The sequence below is a fragment of the Mixophyes fleayi genome, chromosome 1 (genome assembly GCF_038048845.1).
Source record: "Mixophyes fleayi isolate aMixFle1 chromosome 1, aMixFle1.hap1, whole genome shotgun sequence".
NCBI lineage: Eukaryota > Metazoa > Chordata > Amphibia > Anura > Limnodynastidae > Mixophyes > Mixophyes fleayi.
The window spans coordinates 376328384-376354590 of NC_134402.1; the positions used below are offsets into that span (position 1 = coordinate 376328384).

General features: G+C 39.4%; 1 protein-coding gene across 1 annotated transcript in view; it reads right to left on the minus strand.

Moving 5' to 3' along the window:
- Positions 1–26207, minus strand: part of HSD17B4 (hydroxysteroid 17-beta dehydrogenase 4) — a 188266-nt gene that overhangs the window by 81122 nt on the left and 80937 nt on the right. Inside the window, exons 12-15 of the mRNA XM_075179291.1 lie at positions 17846–17949; positions 12937–13173; positions 8294–8345; positions 260–331 (exon numbers count right to left, since the gene is read on the minus strand). Of these exons, the coding sequence (XP_075035392.1) occupies positions 260–331; positions 8294–8345; positions 12937–13173; positions 17846–17949 (465 nt within the window). The remainder of the gene's footprint in view (positions 1–259; positions 332–8293; positions 8346–12936; positions 13174–17845; positions 17950–26207) is intronic.

Consider the following 26207-nt stretch of genomic DNA (forward strand, 5'->3'; position numbering starts at 1 on the left):
GCCTGAAATGACCTTCACTTCGATCAGAAATGTGAAAAGTTTCTACTCCTCCAGTTATTCTAGCTGAAAATTGCTTTGGTGTGAAATGCTTTTGAAAGAGTTTTGTATTAAGGAGGCAAAGTGAAAGCAAATGGCATAGGGATGTGTACTCTAATAAAGCTAACAAGTTTCCAATAAGTGAGGAACACAATTTGCTTTCCTAGTGCATTGAAGGCATCATTAACTCTTTCTTCTGCACCTCCAGCAATATTGTACTTACCATCTAGCAAAATAACTGCGCCAGAGCCTTTGTCAAGTACGTCTGCCACTGTGCCCTCCGAGCGCATCTCTCCTGTTAATTAATACATAAATATATAAGTCCTAATGCAAGAAAATGTGTGAAGAAAAAAATTGAATAAAAAAAAAACCTGGTAGCACCAACAAGGAATTTTCAAAGCTATGCAACCCAAATGGCATTGAAATACTTTTTAGACATGCTCTACCTACATGATACACTTTGAATAAAAGATTTTACTATAAATGCACAGGAAGTGAAAAATAATTTTACACAATTGATGTAACTGGAAGTTGCTAGCACCCATCAAGAATGTGTCCATTCTATGGGCAGCCACTGAAAGCAATATGAATAACTAGTTGTTTTGGGGGGTTTTTGCTAAATGGTATGAAATGGAAAATAATTTAGGACTAAATTTATCGAAGCGCAGAAATGATAATTCACAGAAATGCATATTAACTTTACAATAGTAAAAAGTGAACTCTAAATGTACTTGCTTAATTTTAGAGCAGTGGCATGTCGCACATTAATTCAGTTTAACCCATTTAAAGTAAAATCTATTAATTTTTTTTTACATTTGAGTTTTCCGAAAAAGTGTTTAGTGCCCATCCTATAGCACTCTAGGTAGGGTGAAAAATAGCTTTTCATTGGTCCTCTTATTAGGACCTCTCTCTGCAGCCATTAAAGTGGTGAAATTTCTGGGTGCTTTACAGCAGACAGCCCATCCTGAGACGGTACTGATTTTTGTGTGAATTATAATTTTGCACTGGTGTCCTTGTTAATATGGTAGACGGCCCAATCCACATTTATACATATGCCTAAAACATACAAAATTGTCGATGGTTTGGAAAATAGAACCTAGACAAGCTCTAAAAACTCATAATCAAAGTACAATGGAGAAAATCAATCCCATGCAATCATTTCTGAGAAATGGCAGTTATGGATTCATGAAAGGCAAGAATCATATCTCATAAAAGGCAAGTATCATATCTCGATTGGGGTGGTTTTGAACAAATTCAAATTGAACAGCTGATTAATCAATGCAATTTTCTAAAGCGTAATTAAAAGATTCTATTCTTGACCTTATAATTAAACCTACATAAAACAAATTCATAAGAGACTGGTGAACCATGAACTCCACTGGCAAGAACTTCAATCTTGCACATAAGGACAGAAAATATTATTTCAGAAACAGATTGCAGACTGTCACCAAGCTGTATTTATACAACAGATAAGGCTGGTTATTAGCAACGATTGAGTCAACTGAACATTTTACAGAAATGGAAGCAGTAAAGGCTGTTCAACACGTACAGCTAAATAAATAGATGTTTAACAGTAAAATGTAGGTATCTGTCATGTTGCTGTGTTGAGGTACATGTGCTTACAAGATAACTACCTCTATTTGTCAATATATCTAACCAGGCTCGTGTTATTAAATATGTAATAATTATTTTTTATATTTTGACATTAAAGCTGAACCCAAGAAAAACAAATGAAAACATGTATATTTCAATTCCATTTATTAGGTATATTTTTAAAGGTACAATGACATGGATGATCAGCAGGCATTGCATTTCATTTCAATGAGCGGAGCAGAACTTAAATAAGGAATGGGAATTGTGGTGGCCTTGGACAATCTTGCTACAGAGCCATCCACCCTAGGAGGTACTTCCCACTTAACTGTATCCTCCACAGGTAGAGGATAACAATTTTGCAGCTGACGGGACACCTGGAAATTATAGTCTGATATGGGCCAAGCCTCACCCAGCAAATCTTCTAGCTGGGGAGAGGAAGGCAATTCTTTGCCTTCCTTTTAAATAGAGAAGTTTCCGAAATATCCAGAACCATCTACCCACTGTTGTTTATAAGGATCTTCTTCAAAGTATCCTCTAGATACAAATCACCAACTACTTCGCCCTCCTCTTGAGAGAACTTGTCAGAATCTGACTCAATTTCACGATGGGGAACAATATCATTACGTTTGCGAGAGGCAGGAGGAGTTGCACAAGCCAACATCTTTTCTGAAGAGGAGGAGACCTTAACTAATCCCTGCACAGAATTTACAAGACTTCTTGCCCATAACGGCTCCTCTAGGGATGCCTCCATGAAACCCCTTGGGCCCCTGGCTAGGCATACCCAAAAGTTGACACATGTCCACAAAAATCAACCCCTAAACCCTAGGGAGTCTGGAAAATACTCCTCTGAGGAGAATGGGTCAGCTGTGCAACCTCAGTAATCAAACTGGCTAAGGATTTAGCCCAGGCTGGTTCCACCACATCGGGACCTGAGCCTTTTACTGCACATGGCACAAGATCCTTATATCATTTACAACATGCAAAAATCTTTACAAAAGTCACTTTCACAGCCTTTGCTATGGAAGAATTCCCCTTGTCAGAAATGGCATAAAGGGAGAGAATATAGAAAACAATTGCAGAACACCATCAAACAAAAAAAAAATGAACCCACTAACAGCCCAAGCCCAGTAAACTGTAAAATTTTACTTGTAAACTACCCCAAACTACTCAACAGCTGGTATAGATGGGGAGTACAGTGCTGCTTCTGGTGTGCTTCATCACAGTGAAAGAGCATGCCAAGGAGGAGGATCTATGGATTCACTTTATGAAGGAAAAAAAACCTCTCCCCAAGGCCCAGCAACAAGATGGCTGCAGTCTTGAATGAGAGCCCCTTCAATTCAAATCAGTGCCAAGCATGGGCTATCTGTCATAGTAATCCCTAACTGGCATGGCCCAAGGCTACGAATTGCCATTTTAAATAATTAATAATAGCTTTAAAAAAAAAAAAAAAGTTCCTAGCACTAGATCTCACCATGGCTTTTACTTAAAATATTTCCTGGGAGAGCGTTTACCTACTTTAGGCAGTTCTACAATGAGCGGTAGTGCTGCAACAGTCTCCTGCAGTTACTGCACAGGAACCCCAGTCACTACCTGTGACGGCAGTGACTGTTTTCCCCAGAGTTAACCATCATTGCGAGCAGGGAGGCGGCATCAGAGGCACCTCCACTTCTGCCCTAATATTACACAGCCATACGTGCAAAGCGCTGTCATTTTCACTGCTGCGGCCGGGTCCCCATCGAACCGATTAATCAATTTCTGTTATGCTGTTAATCAATATCTGCTCCTTCGCCCCCTCTCACCCACTGCCTGCTCTTACATTGCACACCTCTTCAAACGGTCACTCTCCACTGGCACGGTCCCCTTCTCCTTTAAACATGCCCTTATCTCCCCCATTCTTAAGTAAGATCCCACCTCACTCGCTAACTACCGTCCCATTTAACTTCTTCCCTATGCTTCTAAACTACAGGAACGGGTTTTCTGCAACCACCTCACCACACACCTTTCGAAACAACTCCATCCTCGACCCTCTCCAATCTGGCTTACGCCCCCTCCACTCCACTGAAATCGCCATGGCAAAAGTTATATATGACCTCCTCTTGGCTAACTCTAGGGACCACTTCTCCCTGCTTATCCTCCTGGACCTCTTCGCAGCTTTCGACACTGTGGACCACCCCCTCCTGTTAGACTGTTCTTTCTTTTGCCCTCTCTGGCTCCATCCTTGCATGGATCACCTCATACCTCGCCAGCCACTCTTTCTGTTTTCACTCCTCCGGAAAGTCCGCCAGAGCTCTGTTCTTGCTCTCTACTCTTTACACTGTACATTATCTGTTTGGGTAATCTCATCACTTCATTCAGTCTCCAGTATCATCTTTACACCAATGATATACAACTCTACATCTCTTCTCCTGACTTTCCCCCCTCCTCTCTCATGTATCTGACTGCCTTTTGCCATCTCCTCTTGGATGTCCTCTCGTTTTCTTAAAATCAACATCACTAAAACTGAACTCATTGTTTTCCCTCCTCCTAAATCTTAATTCCACCTTAATCTCTCTATCACTGTTAACACCATGTCCTCTGTTCCCCAACTGGGCTGCCTGGGTGTCACTCTCTACTCCTCCATCTCTTTTGCCCCCAGATTTAATCTCTTGCCCAATCCTGTTGCTTCTAACTCTGTATCATCACTCGCATCTGGCCATTCCTTTCTCAGCATGCCACCAAATCCATCATCTACGCACTCATTATTTCCAGTCTTGATTATTGTAACCTTCTCCTCATCGACAATTTGCCCCCTTCATTTTATACTAAATGCGGCTGCAAGACCTATCTTTCTTCCCTCCAGCTCTTCCTCTGCCTCCCCTCTCTGTCTTGCCTTACACTGGCTTCACTTCCCCTATAGAATCCTTTTCAAATTCCTCCTGGAACAACCTCCATTGCTCTATCCAACTGCCCCTTAACCCGTGCACCTTCAAACGGCACTAAAAACTCATCTGTCCCTCAAAGCCTACCAGCCATCCTCCTAACCTTCTCCATGCTTGTTCTTTTCACCTCCCTCCCCTGTCCCTGTACACACTTCTCTTGCGCCCGATTCCCTCCATTGACTCCTCTCGTGCCTGTTGTCTGCTTGCCCTCCCTTTAGTATGTAATGTCTCACGAGCATGGCCCTCTTCCCTCCTGTCTTAATACTTATTACTTCTGCTCTAGGCATACTAATTCTGGTCTTGCTTGGAGCCTTTGAAGTCTAAGTAGTACTGTGAGGTCTATTGTTTGTAGTATGTGAGGTGCTGCGGATACCTTGTGGCGCCTTATAAAGCATCATAAGAATAATAATAATAATAATAATAATAATAATAATAAAATGTGCTATTTAAGAAACAAAAAAAACAAAAACTAAAAGCTGCTATAGCAGCTGCTAAAATGACCCTCCGCTCTAAGGGCACTTTATAATACTAGTGATTTCTCCGACAGGCGCAGGATATGGACGGGGTAGTGGAAGAGATACAGTTTAGATGTTGAAATTTAAAGTGCCCTTGCTCCCGGCTGCTCTCAATATCCCAATGTCCAGGATCATCCAATCCAATAATAGAGAAATCAATCAGATAAAAGAGAAAGTGCAATTTACTCAGTGCTTGGTTAATTTTATATGGAAAGTAGGTGCTGTACTTGTACAAAAACATGAGCTGTAGCTGCCAGTAATGTTAGACCAGAGATATTTGTACATGCTGGGAGGATAGGCTTTGCCTCTTGTGGGATGGAATAAACGAACTGTTGGTTATGCCCTTGTGTGTTATATGCTTTTAAATATAGGGTCATACCCTGTAATAAAAATTTCAGAAAATAAAATGTAAAAGTTGTTTTTTTTCCTTTCAGTTTTATTGGTTTGAAATTGTTTGACTTGCAGGCCAAACTACAAGAGCCTTTGCAGAGCAGTCAGTCTCAAAATAGTGACAAGATAAATAAATTACATAGAGATAACTGCTGCCCCTCCATGACTAGAAAACCGAAAATCTGTAGATATATATGTACATTTCTAATGCAACAACTTAATGCATAAGGTGCATTTACTCAAAGTGCTAAAATACGGTCATCAGGTATTACTGGGACAAAATGGTTTATATTCACACTGTGCATTTGAAATCTGTTGAAAACACGAAAACACAAAAACACTGCATCAGTAAGGAAGAAAGGAGAAAGTGGGGGATGTCCAAATGCTGCTTCACATGGCGCTTGCATGTAAAAACAAGAAGATTTTTAGCTGCAGGCAACATTCAGCTACAGGTAACAGTTACATACACTCTAAGTGCACACATAAGGGTAGCAGTCCCCTGGAGATGCAGCCTAATTATGAGAAGTGGCTGGTCACACTATATTGGAGCACTCAGAGTGTCGTCCCCCTATCATAATATGGACTAGCCCTAGCCTGGTCAGTACGGGGTGGAAATCCATACGGAAGTTGGGTCTGCGAAGAAACAAAAACAAACCGGTGATGAACTCCACCCCTAGGGAAAGTAGCCCTGTGCTGATTAGCACTCTGTCCCATCCTGGCACCCATCATTTCCAAATGTATCCGCTCAATATGTAGTGTTTTATTGTTGGGGATGCCACTGTTTTTACTGTCGATTCTATCTGATTACTTCAATAGCCAGTCACTTTTTACTGTGATGCAAACAAAACACAATTTGCAGTATCACTAAAACAGATGTGGTTGACTATTGACTAGGTAGCCTGAGCCAGAGTGGAGCATGAAAATAAAGTGAGACCTGACTGCTGTGCAAGTGTTATGTAGAAACACAATGGGGCACCACAGTCATTCAAAACAGAAAGTATACATTTTATTCTGTTATCATTGATGGCAGCACAATGTCCTGTATTTAAATGTGTATTTTTGTTTTGTGTATTGTATTTTATGATCGTGTTCTCTAGGCCACATTAATAACCTTGCATTTTGCATTGTATAGGTCTCTATTTACACTAAAAATAAGATAAACAACAGAACTTTCCGGTAAAAACATAAAACATTTCAGAAAATAATTAATGGACCAGGTATTTCACCAGTATAAAATTACCAAAAAATAAATTCTAACAAATGTCTGGGCGGGAGAGGGAGGGATGGAATGACATTTGGAAGTATCCCTCTCATCCTTAGGACTGCTATGTGTAAAAGACAGAGAAGTTCATAACAATTGTTACCCTTTCAACCATTTCAAGATTTCAAGGTCATGAATATAACATTTTAAAGTGCAACCTTGACAGTGTGCTGATCACATAAACGAGTCTCAGAGGTGTTCTCAAGTTGAATATTTAACACTTACACATCACTTGGGAGCCACATGAAAACTGCTGCAGAACTGCAATAAAATATCACCATCTTCCAAAGTAGGGCTCTTCACAGGAGAGTTACATGCATTTTCCTTGTAAAGGCTTCTTAAAAAAATATGAATTCAGCCTGTGTCTCATTTAAAGTCCTCATGATACTTGTGGAGAAAATCCATTTACCCACAGTAAGCTCAGCACAGGGCCCACAGAGAATCAGTTTGAAACAATTAAAGCATTTCTTTGCTTGACTGTTTCAAGACCAAAGAATCAAGCTGTGTACAGGACATCAGTGCACACATTCTTCTTAGCACAACCCTTCTGCCTGCAAACTGTTTTTCTGAAAAATACTGCATATATAAAATATCACACCCAAACCACCATACTGCCCTCGATGGTTCCTCGTCTGCAAATACAGACTATCTTCCACAGTGTCCTTGTTTTAAAGGGATAAACCCACTTAATTTCATATATTTTATCTTAACTTTTATATTATTGACGGACTCTATCCAGTGCTTTTCTGGCTCCACCGCAGGTATATGGTAGTGCTTTGGGGTGGTTGTAGTGTTGTATAGTAAAGTCTCCCTCTAGTGTTAAGAATGAACTTACTAGACGACAGAAGGATGGAGAGGGATAGCTGGAGCGGACAGTGTGCGTTACACTCTGGCCTTCCAAGGTGACCTGCTTTGCAAACCTTCTCTTGCAGCAGACAAACAGGTAGGTCAACAGCTACTGTAGGTAGCCTCACACCATTACGGAAATAAAAAAATGTTAGAGGTTAAGAAAATTCCTATTAAAAACTAAAAATTTGTGTGGTGACAAAACATAACCATAACATAACAATATATTATCAATATCAAGTCATTCCAAGTCCCACTTGGGCGGGATGATGCAATTTATGGCGAACTGCGCCATTCTGGCTCCGCCGCCATAACAGAATTGCGAGTTTGTGTCATTTTGCCGTGTGGGGCACAGACAATTGACAGAATTCACAGGGCCCTCCCCCAATATAATTCCCCTCCCTTCCAGGATCTCCAGAAGGAGAAAAATTAAAAGTTGGTGCAGAACTTTTTATGTTGCAGGCATTACAGAGTTAAGTTTGTGGACTATATACACACACACACACATATATACATGTACACATACACAATTTGCTATATTTAAAACCAAGACTTGTTAGTTAAAGGTGGGAGAGAGAATACAATCTGGGGGATGATAAATAAGAGACGATGAAAATGAATGAAATCAAATAGAAAGAAGTGTAGGAAATCTCAAGACAGAAGATTGGCAAGTTGTAGTGGATGAGAAAGTCTAGTTATAAAACAGCACAGCTACTAGACAAATAGACTCTTACCGGATGTTGGAATAGGTTTGTACACTTCAAGGTACTGTTCTCCATGAAGCACCTGGGCATGACAGTAAACATACAGTAGTTATTTAAAGAGCAAGATATTACATCATTATGTGAGACACAATTTATTGTGTTCATTTCTGATACTTAATACAAATAAAATACCCTTAAACTGAAGTTTTTATCTGAACTGAGTCACTTTGATTCTATTGAATTGTTAGATACAGGGGTGAAGTGATGAAATCCTCTTGTACCAGGTAGTTTTTGCCTTGGAAAACCGGACTTGTAGCTGCTTGCATGTTTCTTTTGATATTAGCCTGAACTTTATATTTGCAACTCTTGACTTGCAGAAATGTAAGACTTTTTCTGCTGAGTCGATCACATCACCTGTTATTCTCTGTAGGCGCTCTCTGGCAACCAGAGGCTTAATTGTTCCACCAATGCCACCACAAAAGAGATTTGCCATGATTGGTTGCAAAAAAATGCTCATGATGCTTTCAAAGCGAAGTCTTGATCATGGCAGCATAAGTTGGGAAAGTTTTTGCAATTCTTCTACTGCCCAGCACACCAATCACTGAAGCAACACATGTTTTTATCAGCAGGAATGTTTATCTTGATGTAATGAATAATTAATGTCTGTGTTTCGTACACAAATGCTACATTTTGCTCCAAATCATCAGACAAGACACAAACTTGTGATGAACAGGTCAGAGTGGGGAACATGAGCGTAGCTTACAGCTGGGTGCAGTGTACAACCATTGTTCGTCCAATGATACCCTTGAACTCCATCCTTAATCACGTAAAAATAATTTACACTAAAGTCCAGGAGAACAATAGCTGTGTTAAGCTCAAGGTTGGCCTTCATTTCTGTTAGAAACTTTGATTGTTCCTTAGCAATAAATGAATGAGGGACAAGTTTTCTTATTTTATAGATCACAGTTTCTAGACATTAAGGGGCATATTCAATTCCGATCCGCGGTAACGCGCGTTACCGCGAAAAATGCGCAGTACTGCCGGTAATACGGTACCGCAATAGCGCGGATTTTCATACGCAGCCCTGTGGGCTGCGAACGAAAATCCACGTTATTGCGGTACCGCGGATTAGGTTCGCGGCCGTTCCAGCGCGATCCCGCGGATCGGGATCGGAACTGAATATGCCCCTAAATATTGCAGTGCATCTCACCATCTCTGTTCTGTCAGTAGATTCTCACTGACTGTAAGAAACTTCATCTTTAGGGTCATGTCTTCAAATTTCTCAAAAGTATGCTTTTTAATTTTTCCCTTGATGGACACTGAGAGCAGTGTTGTAACATGCAGTTTCTGTTATCTTTTCAACAGACTAAATAGGCAATTAGGTTCTAGTAGGTGTCTTCTATACGATAGGCATAAAGCAGACGACTTACATTCTGGCCAGTTGTGCAAATACATACAGAATGTGTTCCAGAGGACCCTGCCAACACGCACCTTTTTGGACGCAGTATACAGAATTTCAAGAAGTCTGTTTTAATGCTAGGGTATTCTAATTTAAAGGGGGCAAGTGGGCCTTATAGGGGTCATTTTTATGAGGCATTTAATGGTGGTGTTTAAAATCCCAAAAGGGAAACACCTGGGGGTAAATGTATGAAGCTCCGGGTTCTTCAACAGCCGCAAGATCGACGTCTTCAGCGCTTAAATTTAAAGTGGCGCTGCCTTGTAAAGGGAAGTTTCCCTTTACAAGGCAGCGCCGCTTTAAATTTAAGCGCTGAAGACGCCGAACTCGCAGGTGTTGAAGAACACGGAGCTTCATACATTTACCCCCTGGTGTGCAAATTTATAACTAATTACCTTTCGTTTTTAAAGAAAATTTTTTAATTAAAAACATTAAAAACTCATATAGGCAATCAAAATCCCATTACTTTTCTTTCATAGCCTTTGAAATGAACTTTAATGATCAATTTTTTTTTAAAAAAGGGACATGTTAACTCCTCTGCCTCATAATGCTTATTGAACACAAGAACACACGAATATTTTCGTCTCCAAAAATTCTTGATTGTTGAACTAAATGGTTTTTTTATGACTCATGGGGGGGAATTTAATTCTCAGTGGTAATTTTTTTAATACTGTGATTTTAACGCAGTTTTCACGCATTCTAGAGTGCGTTAACTTTACCCTTTATTCAAATCTATTTTTAATGCATGTTTTGATAGCGAAAACAGTCCCATCGCAGACAAGTAGATGATCCATTAAAGGGAGCGAAGGAGAGAGAAGCGTTAAAAGCTATTCAATTCTTTTTTTAATGCAGCTGGCAAACTGTCAAATCGCCATTTTTATCTCGCACCTCTCATTGCTGTGCAAAAAATTAAAAAAATAAGAAAACTACTGAAAACATGTAATAATGTAAAAAAAGAAAAAGAAAAAATATTTTTCTCAGTAATGTATAACATGGAAAAGATGATTTTTTTCTTTTACAAAAAGCATGTAAAAATATATTAAAATTAATAAACACAATAATTACTAATTAATATATGTATATATGTGCTACTATGTATGTAATAATGTGTTTTGCCATGGTATAGATAACTGTATAGTAAAAAAAATATATATAGTAACAGAAAAGTACTGTATGTAGATATTATAAAATAGAAGGTTGTGTAATGCAATACAAATGTATGCCAATGTATTATTTTTATTATAGATGACCGCGTTAAACCCTCCAACATTGTGTTCCAGAATTTTAAAGCTGCATGTAAAATTTTACAACACAACATATTCTGTTTCTCATTCGCCAACACACACTACCAGTACAATAGATTGCATTGGTAAAAAAATTATGATAGGTGCAATATGGCGACGGTGAATCTGATGACGTGCTTAAAATGTTGACATTGTGACTGTCGACAGTAGCAATGTCGACATTCAAAGGGCTCAAAATAGTTATTATTAAACAAAAGCACACGGACATTAAACCCAAAGCTACTTCTTTTTCCCCCCAAACACATTAACCCTATTGCTACCAGCCTAGACTGGTACATACCAGAACCATCACTAGACAAATTCCAGATGGTGACAATATAGCACCCTAGGGAGATTGGGTCCGCAAATAAAAATGCAGACATCCCGGCCCCTACAGGCACCCAGGGCTCTTCCCACACCCCTGTGTAGTGGGTGTGGGGTAAAAATATTTTTATAATAAAGACACCATAATGATTGTGTACTACAGGTGCTAGAAAGCACAGGTTGCCATTAACAGTTTGGGCATGATGGTGCCCAAGGCGGCCAGGGCATGCTGGGACCTGTACAGCAGCAAGACAAACTTTGAATAAACCACACACCTCCTTTACCAAATAATATTATTGCAAAGAAATCCCAGTAATACTCACCAAATTCCTGGTTCTTTATCTGTAATCATTCCAATAGTCTATGGTTGCCCCCCCAAAAAATACCTATTAAAATGATCCCAATGGTCCATGGTTGTTCTCAAAAAAAGTACCTATTAAAATTATTCCAATGGTCTGTGGTTGTCTCAAAAAATAAATAAAAAAATACCTATTAAAATTTGCCAATGGTATGTGGTTGTTCGGCTGGTTAGCAGACTGCCACTGGCATTGCCCTTTGAATTTCGACATTGTGACGCAATATCAACATTTTAGACATCTCGTAAGAATGAATCTGTCGAAATTTTGGCGTCAACGTCCTACTGTCAAAAGAATTTACTGGCGCCGATATGATTACATCCCAGTAAAAACATAATGCATAAAAATTATATGTACATTAAAAAACACATAAAAAAAAAAAAAATCGACTTGCATTTCTCCCTTCCCTATTTCCCTCTCCCCCGACCCAAGTTCCCCCATCACAAAAATCCAAAACCCAACTTCAGCTTGACTATTTTCCATCTCAATCACACACCTGCCACTTTGTAACCCCATGATATACAGGATGTAAAAATTATTACTTTAATATGTTTACTGTTCTGTGTTTCTGATCTTGCACAACGTCACTGGATTGTTCTTTTTCCCTTTTTATATTTTTTTTACAATACAGTTTGAAAATAAAAAGTTAAGAAAATAATAAAAAAAAAAAGCGATTTGCTTCTGCACCGATTCGAGATACAGTGGATTATATTCAACATTTCTTTTTTTCCTCATAAAAGCACATATTCAAAAAAGGGAGATGAGCTGGGTATTAGAGATTAGATTACGGTGAACATCTTGAAATTATTTTAATGAAATCAAGGACTGTCCCAGAAGGATTTGATGCTATGACATTCAAACCTTCCAGCTTGGATAGGAAATGCCATTGTCGTATCTTAACATTTATCTTGATGCAGCTTGAGTGGTGGACATCATAAAGATATGCCTGGCTGAATAGCTAGTCTGGATGTGAGACAATTATGCAATTCTTAAGTGAAAGTCACAGAAGTACCAGGTTTTCTGGGGGTTCTTTTGGCTTAGTAACATAGTGCACGAGGCAAATAAAGGTAAACGTTGAACCTGTTGTCAAGTTTTCATGAAGGAAAATACAATCACTCTCCCTGTGTACTTTCTTGTGTCAGACATGTTGGAAGTTCAATTTATATTTGACAACCACCAATAGTTAACCTAATACTTCAATGGCTACATTCTTAAAAAATAATAGAAAGAAAGGTATTTTCATAAAATACTTACTCGTGTAAAATCGATACTAAGACCCGGAACCGAGGAAAGTCCACCACCCATGAAGGCGGCCTGAGATAGAATGACTCCAAATGATGGCAAACAGCTAAACTCTTCATTTCCTTCAAACAGGAACTTCAGATGATCCGGGTCCTTGGTGGACATACCCACTCCAAGAGCATAAAGAATGGGTTGTATGTGGTTGTAGTTGTACACTGTTGTAGGCAGCTTCTGTCCTATAGCCTGGGCCTGTGGATGACAAGCATTTTTATGATTAACATGCATGGTTTTCCTAGATAACCCACAATCACCTAATGTCTGGATTCACCAGAGCATCATGTCGTGTTTGTAGTATCTGTGTTAATGGCTTGTGTGTTGTCCAAAAAGAGTGAAAATAATAGTATATAATATATAAGTATACAAACAATACAGTACAACTATAATCATATAAAATAGATAAAACCACATTTAAAAAGCAATAGTAAGTTCTATGAGGTACCCCAAAATAAAGCCCCCACCATACATATTTAGTTATAGGACTAGTAAGCTTTTCAGGCTGTACCTGGTTTTGCCCAGAATTGTTGATTACACTATAGTATATTGAAGCTAGTAGTGGCTATAGTGGCTAATTATATGTAATCGTGTTAACATCTTTCAATACACGATATGTATGCTAGCAATCGATACTTCTTTTACTGTGTCACTAAATGGCTTTCTACTTCAGTAATACGCACATCACAAATTATCTGCTAAAAAAATTATCCACCCCTATTTCCTGCTATAAATCTCCTTCTATTGTCCTTCAAAATATTTCCAGACAGCATGTGTTTCAATTATTTACATATATAGTATGCTTTTTCCCCATCCTCAACAAAAGGCAATATAGTCATGATAAGGCAATGCGAAGGATGAAAAGAGTGCACTGTGTTATGGGAAGATGGAGGAGAGAGCGATTGGAAACAGGTGTCATTCGTGACATGATTTAGTGGATGGAATGGGGGGGGGATTTTTGGAAGGGCAACACAATATGAATGGAAGAAGTAGGAGGCATGCATCAGTTTCACCATAATTACTTATAAGGAGTAAAGAAAAAAATAACAATTGCATTTTTTTGTGTAGTCAGGTACATCAGAGATTATGCAATCCATTTTCATTGATAACACCAAAAGGTTAATGTATCAAGCTACGAGTTTACAGAGGGTTTGAAAAATGGAGATGTTGCCAATAGCAACCAATCAGATTCTAGTTATCATTTATTTAGTACATTCTACAAAATGACAGCTGCAATTTTATCGGTTGCTATAGACAACTTCTGCACTTTTCAAACCCGCCGGAAACTCGCAGCTTGAAACAACCCCCAGGTCTGGAAAGTATTCTCTTCTTAGGTAACCAACTCTGAATCAGTCTATTCGATCCAATAATGTGTACACAAAGTATAGGTCATAGGTAATACACATAGCAGCTATTTTACTGTAGTTTACATACACTGCATTATCCAGTAATCACACATCACTGCAAATCTAAATGCACATGCACACATTTCATACAGAAAATATATCAAACAACCTGCATTTTCCTGATAATGACACAAATGATCACCTGAGATGTATAAAAAGGAATGGTTCTGCACTGTGAATGTCTTAATAGTAGTCTGATAAAGCCCACAGTTGAAGGATAGAACAGCAGTAGCAGTGAGCAAAATAATTAAGCAAATATTCTTTCAGGATACACATACTGGGATAGGAAATTGCTTGGAGGTTGTGTGAGTCACCTTAATTTAGAGAAAAGGATGTCTGTACGAGTTCCTTACATATTCTGCTTTAAAAACCTTCAGGGGCAGAATGGACCTTTATATAGAGGCCATTCTATCACTGAACAGGAAAAGAAAACATGAAAGATAATTAACATTCAGTTTCTAAAGTTAAACCTGTGGAGTCAGGTCTCCAACCTTTACAATGAGGAAAAAGTTTAACTGAACTCACATTCCATGTTGTAATAGGAATTTCTTTATTTCTAGCTGTGTATTAAAAAAATAATATTGGCATATGCATCATTAGGCTGAAAAACAGGTCCATCAAGTGCAACCTTATATAAATTCTAGATGTGTTTGTCCAGATGAAAGCAAAACAACCCCCCCACACCCAAATCATCTACCAATGTAACCTCCCATGATTACATTGATTTCAAAAAGCAATCGCTGTAACTGCTAAATTTGCTAATTATTATATATTACTATTGATACCATTTCTTGTCAGGAGGTCGGATAGTAATCCTGCCCTTACTATCTCCCTTTGCAGTGAATTTCAGTCTAGTTAACTCACAGTGACTAATCCCTTTCTATGTTGGTAGTGGAACTGTTGTTTATCTAGTTGAAGTTATTGCCCCTGGCCACCTGTACAGTCCTAGCTCCTTGGATATATTTATACACATTCATTTTACATCTAAGGCACTTAGAATTTAATCTCTCTATTGCTGTTTGTACCTATCTCTGAACCCTCTCAAGTTCTCATATGTCTTTCTAATACAGAGATGGCCAAAACTGTACCTATAGTAAAGATGCAGTCTAACATGTCTTTAAACGATGGCAACTTTACATTTGCTTCTTGTGCATCTATGTCTGTTTTATGCATCCCAGGCATTCATTAGTTCCTGCGCCAGATGCCAGATACTGTGGGTACTGCTACTCCGCTTATTGAGTAGTAGTGAACCAAAGCCCTTTTATATCTCAGATCTTTAATGCCCTTTATATGAACCCATAAAGGCTCAACATTGTCAAATAACGAATGTCGACAATCTTGTCCCGTAAGATTGGTTTTAAACAAGATTTTACATATAGCAATACCTCTCGTCTTTTCTATCTTTCCAAAAGAGGCTACAGCCTTTCACATTCAATGGCCAGCCATGCAGCTCATCCAACCAAATTGAAGTTATTCTCATTATATCATAACCCTGCAACATTATTAGTTCTAGTTCTTTTCTTTGAAAGGCTCTTAGCAATGGTTACCATACCATAGAGGTTTTTTTTAAACGCTTTATTTTATTATTAAGATCCTTTATTTAAATTATTTCAACATTTTGCGCAGCTCTTTACAGAAATAGCAGTTATTTTAAAACGTTAGCAGCAAATTATTTCATTTTAATGTGAGGAAAACTATGGTAACATGTAGCCAACCCAAGCATCTCAAAGCTATGTTTAAGCATCTCTTACTAACACCAGCTCCAAATTACTCCCACATTCCTCTTCACTAAACTAGCAAATGGGGATGAATAGAAACAGTGGAAAAGGAAATGAACAGACTTTATATGGCTTCTATAACATTTTATCATTCAGTAGCGTGCCATGGTCTTTGCCCCATAATACCTTCATTTTCTCCCAAAGCACACCCATCAACCTTATTCCACACCTGCCAACATTGTTGACATGGCCTATGGGAGATGTGGGCATCAGATCTACAAATGCAGGGTGGGTGGGTTGGGAGAACATAATATGTATCATTACAGTCCACCCACCACTGCAAGACTGCATGATAACACCCAGCCCATCGATGCACAATGACATGAATTGTGTCATCGCATATTAGTGGGTGGAAGATCAGCTTCATCTTCACATTGAACTTCACTGTCAGAATTCAGTCAGGAAGTAGAACTGCATCCAGCCAGCTTCATGATCCGCTAGGATAGCTCAACTTAGCGATTGCATCAGGTCAGAGGGGTAGCTTGAGGCTCCATCCATTACAGAAAAGACTTATTGTTTATATGGACATTAACTACAGAAAAGTCAACTGACAAGTAGAGCAAAAATCTGTGATGAAATTACCGTAGTAATGGTGACAGTGCGCGAGTCGCGTTGTTCTAAAGAAAAAGGCAGGGAATTGAATCGACTCTAAAAAGTCTTCTCTATATAAGGCAAACTATTGACTAAATACAAAATACTAAACAGCAGTAATACAAGGCAACCAGTTCTGACATACACAAATGCAGGTCACCTACGCAGTAACACTTTAATTACATGTTGAGGCTGTACGTACGTGCGTAGGTGCACAATGGACCTGATGAATTCTTAAAACTCTGCATTAATACAATCTACCTGGTACAGTAACGGGAAGTCTCCTGAAGTAAACTCAATCTATGAATCCGCATGGTTGGATGCTAAAAACGAAAAAAAAAATCTGAAAAACTAAACTCTGCTGTGAACAGGCTCCGAGTGCCTCAGACCTCCAACAGCTCTGCTCAAACTAACTCGTAAAACACAGTGATTCTTCCTAAATATTTCTACTGGTCATGGATAACTTGACACTCTAGTGTTACTGGGCCCTGAAATGCCCAGGTCTAATACTTCTTGTCCTCCATTGGCTTGTTCATGCAGGATGTCCTTGACCTGCGCCCCTCTTTCTCAGCAATGAATGGGCAGTCCCTCATGCCTGCCTGTTCCTGTCTGAAAGACCAAGCTCCTGACCCTGCTGGAATATTTATGTTATCTTTCCCGCTGCTGGAAAGGACAAAGTTTCGCAGGAAGTTCCTTTACCTCCTGCTGGGAGACACAAAGGACTCTGCAGGATGTAGTATCCCCAGTAGTCGGTAATATATGGCCACATTAAAATCCATGGAATAGCTCTAGAGTATGTCTGTCCATACAACTTAACTTCCTCTATCACAGGCAAGATAGCAGGGATTACAATAAGGATATATTTTACAGGACATACTTTGCTTATACAGACACGCATAGCTGGATATTACAAGAGCAAAGTGAAATGTCAGCAGATTCATCAGGTCACTAAGAGACAATGTTTTTTGCTGGTGAGACTAACAGTATAGAAAAGAAGACTTTAATAAATCACAGAGAACCATTTCCACTTTACATAATTCATTGCATTTGTATTAATGTAAGAAAGTGGGAGAAGCTTTAGAGGAACGTACTCACCGGGTCAATGCTAGAGGATGATGTTATCTGGCTCGTGGGATTCATAGAAATTCCCTTCCCGGAGTCAATAGCTGACAGGACTTCATACAGTGTGCCAGTGGACTCTAATACAACATGACAAACAGAAATTAATAAAAGGGACTGTTATGTAAATTACAGTATGCAGAACAAAAAAAAGGATTAAGTTTTAACAGTTCTTAATTTTCCTTTTAACACGTTATATTGCAACATTTAGTAATTTCCCTACAAACCACTAATTAGCCTGTTGCTGTGAAGATCGACCCCCTTATGAAATTATTTAATTAGGATACCTTTGAATCAAGTTATTTCTATTTTGAGATATTTGCTACATTTTACACAAAACAAAATGAATAAGAAACTTATAAATGACCATGTCACGAACACGCTCCCAGCTTCCGTGACTTTGGGTGTTTGCTGTATGAGGTTACACACGATTCCAGCACTCAAGTCTCCCTCTACCTATCACACAGGTTATAGACCTGCTGAATCGCCCCACAACAACGTTTTCACACCCCCACACACTTCAGGTTTGCCACCACCTATTGAATACGAGCAATAGGACCCAGAAATACTGTCCCAAACTGGTACACAAGGCTTCTGGCTACCCACAGGTTAGCAAAACCCATATCAATCAAAGGGTTAATTTGTCATCCCTCCAGACTGTTACACAAATGTAAATGCAAGCACACACTAGGCTTGTTAGTCAAATGTGTTAACAAATCACACCGGCATTCAAAGTGTTAACTTGGTCGAGCTATATTCTTCTTAACAGGCGAATGGATTCGTTAGAGTATCAAGGACGCCACTTATTAAATTATAGATTTAATATACAAAGGTACAGGGCATTCAGATATAAAAAAAACAATTAATAAATAATTGACACAACATACACAAGCAAAACAGTTTAAAATAAAAGGGATTACATTCAGAGTATAATTTACATGAGTTGTATAATCTGTGCCATGGGAAATTGGCTTGGAAGATGGACAGCTTGTCAATGTGGATTTTCCCAACAGACTGACAATGTGCCCCTTCCCAACACAGCTTATTTAAGCAAAATGAAATGGGACGGCCTTCACAGGGGCAGTGTTGATGCTAATAGGGCGGCAGGGATGTCCCCTGGGTGTCACTATAGTTTGCTCACAAATATTCCAAAAGTTTTGACCTTTGGTAACTCTCCACAGATATATTCCAGGAACACGACTCCCCCTTCAATAAACTGGTCATAATCTCCCACACATTTAAATACCAAACATGATGGAATTATAACAATGTGACATACCTTTCCTAAAGACATGTGATTATAGCTGTTCCCTGATATTGCCAGTACCTGTCATTCACAACCCTGGTGTGATTTCTGCCCCTCAGTATGGAGTGCCATGCAGATTTCCCAAAATATGAACTATGGAGATATTTTCCTTTGAAGTTTATATTTCTATATACCTGTATAGACTGCCTTTAAATGCTGCCTTTGTCTGCAAGGATGTCAAGCTGTGAACGGCCCCACAAAGTCTATTCAGGTGTCCAAAAAAACTAACTTGTGTCAGGATATAGTTTACAGCAGGGGTCTTTGAAGCTGCTACAGGTGACACTGCTATCTTCTAACACTGGGATCTGCAGAGTCACTGAATACACACACAACAGACTTTCTGACTTCACATTTTACACTTTAGTTGCTCAATTTGTCAATTGATTCATTTGATATACCATATTTACACTGCAGTTATGTAAGCCTTATTCCCCACAATTATGTGATGGGTTAACCCTTATAAATAAGTTCTCTATGTTCACGACCAGATCAGAAAAGGTAATGCATACGTTACTGGAGTTCATCCTTTGTGCATGTAATAAATTATACTCGTTTTACTAAACCATACACTTCAACTGGTAATCATCCATTTATTATCATGCTGAATTGTATCATTGTAGATGACATCGGCATTAATGTGTTTGGGGAGTATGTAACTTTATCCCAGGTTATTAGGCAAACTCTGTTTGGCAAGAAACGCTATCTTTAGCCTTGTATGCATACTCTTATTATGACAAAATAACCTTGTAGGCCTATAGCAGTATGTGGACGAGAATCCACACCCACCCAAGGTGGTATGAAAAGAATTGGAAGATCAACATAAAGCAAGCTAGGAAGTATTGGTAACTGGATAATATCAGCAAAAATAAATCAAATGTTCACTATGTAGTAATTTGCCTTATAAAGTAAAAATTTTGTGTAGAAATATAATTTGTATTGAATTGAACTGCCATATAAAAACCTTGAATTTGGCTATCAAGTGGGTATAATTTATTCTGTAGAAGGTCTGGACACTTCTGTCCACTTTCAAAACTTTGTAAGTACAGTAAGGTGTTTTTTGTTAGTAATGAAAAAATAAACTGAACAAATGTAAATTGAAATAATCTACTCAGCATGAAACATGCTACAAGATAGGAAAAATGTGTCTCTTAATTAGATTTTTTTTCAAAGGTTGAAAATAAAACCTTTAAAAAGGGTGCCATCCGCAGACAGGTTTCATAGAATAACAATTTGCAGTGTGAAATATGCACATCAGGTCTGCAGGGACAATCAATGGATGAATTAAAGCAATTAAACAGCGTACAATTTACTGGAATCTTTACACTTCACATAGAACACAAAAGTATAATTAGACATCAAATTATTTCACACAGTTTAGTGATATTTATTTGTTTTTAATGTCAGAAAGAGAGCCATCATTTACGTCAGCTCATGAACACTCATAGATACAATGTCAGAATTGATTTCTAATTGAAAACCCAATAAGGTGATTTTCAAATATACTTTCATTTGCACACATACAACAGTATAACGATTTCATTACCTCCTTCTGGATTGTCGTTGCACACACACACACACATGGACGAGAGAAAGAAAAAAATCTTTACATTTTATATATATGCCCTGGGGGATTTTTCAGCTAAAGGAAGCGTGATATTGTAGCTCTAAGTACAGTAATTGACAAACCTAAGCTTTGCATATCAAAGAATAGATATTGAATGTGTATAGTTTCTTGTGCCAACATATTAAAAAAAGCCTTCAGTGCATTCAGTATTAAAAACAGTATATATGCAAGGTGCAAACATTGTAATTTAAAACAAATTTTTAGATTTCAAATAATATCTTCCCCATCTTCTTTCTTAACGGATAACAGCATATAAAAAAAGCACTTGTGTTGGCAAATTGTTGCAATTCATGATCATCATCAGCCACAGGAAAACTGAAAGCGCAGCACACCCTGCTGTGACAAGGGGAGGTAATGAAAGCATACAATGAGGAAAGATGAAATAATTTCCATTGTGTTTCACAGTCGCAAGGCAAGGGCAGGAGGACAGGCAGCAGTCATCTACAGCAATGGAGTAAAGCTGCAACCCAGAATAATGTTGCTTAATGGAGAAATTTGTATATGATCAGGTAACATATTTTTAAGAGAAACTACAACTGTGCCATCACTGAAGATAAACACACTGGGCCTGATTCATGTTCATCATCATCATTTATTTATATAGCGCCACTAATTGCGCAGCGCTGTACAGAGAACTCATTCACATCAGTCCCTGCCCCATTGGAGCTTACAGTCTAAATTCCCTAATGTAGACACACACACACAGACACAGACAGACAGAGAGGGAGACACTAGGGTCAAATTTTTGATAGCAGCCAATTAACCTACCATGATGTTTTTTGGAGTGTGGGTGGAAACCCACGCAAACACAGGGAGAACATACAAACTCCACACAGATAAGGCCATGGTCGGGAATTGAACTCATGACTCCAGTCCTGTGAGGCAGAAGTGCTAACCACTAGGCCACTGTGCTGCCCATGTTCGGAGTATAAATTGCATGAAATAACTCTGCACATGCTCAGAAACGGACCTTACGCCAAGGAACACAACTGCATGCAATTCATATCTGAACTCAAATGATACAACAGCGTACGACTTGAGTGGAGGAATGGGGGAGGGAAGGGGCTGAACATCTGTGTACAAGAGACAATAAAAAGGTTTTGTATGTACGCTTTTAAAGCAGCTTTATTTAATGTTAAAAATATATATTTTTCTTAATGAATATACGGTTTAGAGTTGTTCATTTATTTTAGAATACAATTTTTTTTCATGGATTCTTATATTGCACATACGCTTGTGCGTATACCGCACTGTGAGCTGTCTGTCTACGCAAGGCAAGTACTGTGTAGGCAGAGCATACTTACACTCAGATTAAAATTAAAATGCATATTGAGATCCGCTACAATTTGAATATGGTCGGAACTATATATTGTCATATTCACTAAAACAACTATTGTCTCCTATGTCTACATCGTCCTGTCCTAATCTTCTGCAACAAAACACTCACTTCAGGACTAGACAATGCAGCTCCAGCTACCACATACATCTCCAACGATCCAAACCCCAACCATGGCACACCAAACAGACCTGCTACCTGCAGAGCGCCACTGGAAGAAATCTCTGTTCTATCCAGATTTCCTTCACTATAAATTCACCCTTTCATCTTACTGCACTGCCCTTTAAATTGCCAAACATTCTTAAATCTCTAATATCCTCCAAGTTTTCTAACCCACGTCACCTCTTTACCAACTTCAACTCACTTCTCAGTCCACCTGCACCTCCTCTCCTTCCTCCCTCACAGCCCTTGATTTTGCCAGCTATTTCAAAGAAAAAATCAACACCATATCTCCTCATGCCAAAATCTAACACACTCCACCCACTCTACACACTTTCCCTTACACTTCCAGTCCACCCTTAATTCATTCTCTCCTGTAACTGAAGACAAAGTCTCTACACTGATCTCATCATCTTACCCTTCAAACTGACATCTCGACCCTGTTCCCTCCCAACTGCTCCACCCCATGTCCTCCACTACATGGCCGCCTGTAACTCACCTCTTCAACTTGTCTATCTCCATTTGCACATTTCCATCCTCCTTTAAACATGCACTCATCTCACTAATTCTAAAGAAACCATCTCTCAATCCAGCCAACTACTGCCCTATTACACTCCTTTCCTTTGCCAAAGTACTTGAGCAATTACTGTATAAACACCTGTCTCACTTTCTTTCCTCTCACTTCATTCTTGACTCTGCAATCAGGCTTCCATACCAAACATTCCACTGAAACTGCTCTCACAAAAGTGACTGATAATCTACTTACTGCAAAGTTTAAGGGTCATTTCTCCATACTCATTCCCCTGGACCTCTCTGCTGCTTTTGACACTGACGATCATCATCTTCTGCTACATACTCTTCACTCTATTGGTCTTCGTGACACAGTTCTCTCCTGGTTCACTTCTTGCCTATCGAACCGCTCCTTTAGTGTTTCTACCTCTGGCACATTCAGCCCTCCACTCCCACTATCTGTTAGGGTTCTACAAGGCTCTGTTCTTGGCTCTTTACTTTTTTCATTGCACACCTCTTCTCTTGGGGCACTAATTCGCACATTTAACCTCCAGTACCACCTCTACGCTGATGACACCCAAATCTATAGCTCTTCCACTAACCTCTCCCATTCTATACTATCTCCTGTAACCAACTATCTTTTAGCTATCTCCACATGGATGTCCCAACACTACCTAAAGCTCAACTTAACCAAAAAGAGATTAGTATCTTCCCTCCTGCCAGAATAACCACTTGTCCTTGTCACGAGCCGCGGCGGTACTCACAGCCCCAGCGTCCCGGCCGTCACCATGACGACCGGGACGTCACTTCCCTCCAACTCCCGACCGTTGCCGAGGCAACGGTCGGATGCCCTGCAGTGTAGCGCCGCGTCTCGGCAACAGGGGACAGCCGGGCGCGTGCGCAGAGGGACCTAATAGCCTGTAATTATTTTATTAGTCAGCTCCTGGGAGTAAGTTGCAGAGCTAGGCTCTGATTGGCTCACCTGTACATTTAAGGCAGTGAGGTCTGCAGCCTCACTGCCGGTTAGAGCTTCTGCTCTCCAGTCTGCTGACCTGCTTGTTCCCGTTCCTGTCTACTGAACTTCTGCTGATCTCCCGTGTATGACCTTTGGCTTGGAATTGGACTTCGCTTGTGTATCCTGTGACCCTGACCTCTGGCCTGTTTACCGTTCCTGCTATCTGCTTGTGACCCCTGACCCCGGCTTGTTAACTGGAATTGCTACCTGCTGCCGGCCCTTGACCTCTGCGTGGACCTCACTCCGCTTGCCTGGGTTCTCCCCAGCCGGTACACACTTCACGACCCTCTGTCAGTCTGCAGCCCAGTCTGTCCCCACCACCAGGGGCTCCAGTGAACACCTGATTGGCAGAGTAGATTCCGGGTTGTGTTGTGCCGGCTGGAGGGGTTCCTAACAGTACTCAAATCTCCCTCACTGTTAACAACACCACAATTTCCTCAGTCTCCCAAGTTCGCTGCCTTGGTGTTGCATTTGATTCTGCCCTCTGCTTTATTCCTCACATCCAGACTCTCTCCCAGTCCTGTCAATTCCACCTTAAAAACATTGCCAGAATACGCCCTTTTCTTACTCAACATGGTACCAAAACTCTTATTTATTCTCTCATCATCTCCCATCCTGGCTATTACAACCTCCTGCTATCTCTCATTCCTGACACCCATATAACCACACATCAATCCATCCTAAATGCTGCTGCAAGACTGATCTTCCTCTCACCGCTCCACATCTGCTGCACCACTTTGCAAATTCCTACAATTGCTCCGTGTCCTCCAGAATCCAATTCAAATTACTCACCCTTATCTACAAAGCCCTCAACAAAACCACCCCTTCATACAGCTCATATCTCATATCAAAATACTCTCCTGCACCGCGTCTCATCTCTGGTAACCACCTGTCATTTGCGCTTACAAGACTTCTCCTGTGCTGCTCCTCAATTATGGGATTCCCACAACACCCAATCAGGCGTTCCCACAGCCTTCAAAGTTTTAGGCGTTCTCTAAAAACCCATCTCTTTTTTTAGAGCTTACCTTATCCCTGATGACACTAATACACCCTTACAGCTATTCCAATCTCCGCTCTAAGCCACAATTGCTCATCTTGTTTCAGCTGTGCCCTCTTCCACTTAGAATGTAAGCTCTCTAATGAGCAGGGTCCTTCATACCCTTTGCCTTCATGTCTGCATTTATTTTGTCTGCCTTGTATGCCCTAGTTTTATGTATGTCCTGTTTCCCATACTATACAGCGCTGCGGAGCTCTTTGGCATTTTACAAATCTACGATAATAATAATAATAACTACGCTCAAGTACTGTGCTCTTTTTTAAAACACCACTTATGTGACGTGCAAGTTGCGTTCGATTTATGAATCAGGTCCACTATGAGAAGTCTTTAGCACAAAACAACTGTGACACATTCATAAAGTAGCAGAAAGTCCTTTCTGTAGACATGCTTTACTCAAACTTTTGTCAAGCAGTGACTGTTTGGAAAATTTCCAATTACAAATGTCAGCCTCTATGCAAGAGGCAGCTTCAACATTCTTTCTGCGACCTTGACACATATTTCACATTGACAGGAGTAACTGGTTACTCAGGTGCCAGCACTCTCACGAGATCTGTAGAGAGCAGTGCACACTACCACTGCTCTTGTTTTATACACTGGACAGATATCACAGAATTTATTTCTTTGTCTGTTCTAATTTCTATCAACACTTCTCTTGTCCTGTATGTTAGATGTAATTCCAAATATAGTCTAATCTGAATATATGGACCTCTATATTTACTTTATTTTCTTCTGGAAAATATTCTTAGCATCTATTATTATTCTGTATGCCAAATGTAAATAATAGTGTGCACAATTTATTATTATAATTTAAAACACAATTAAAATATATTAAAATCATGTGCAGTGCTTATGTTGAAAGTTGTATTATGCCCTTGAGGACAAAGTGAAAACAACTTAGTAATTGGCCCCTGTGATTTCTATATTGTTTGGGATGTAGTACTGCATTTATTAATGACTTTTATGATACAAGGGAGCCCAAGCGTCAATTCTGTCCTAGGCACCATGGAATCTAAAACTAGACTAAGATCCACTGGAGACAAATAAAATGTAGATCACGATTTGTACATATTGCTCTGGATTTTTTATGTTTTTGTTATCTAAAAGAAAAAAAGTTGTTTTTATTTTAAATAATTGCCTCCAGCTTTCCCTTATTGACCCAAACACAGAATAATTACTTTTCAATAACACACTAAATGGAAATTATATATTATAGTCATTCTATGCCCTGGTCAGATTTTCTAATAAAGTATTGTATTATCTCTACATATGCATAAAGCACAGAACTTGGTGGCAGAGAATAAACAATTTGGGTATCTGCCATTTCAGTAACC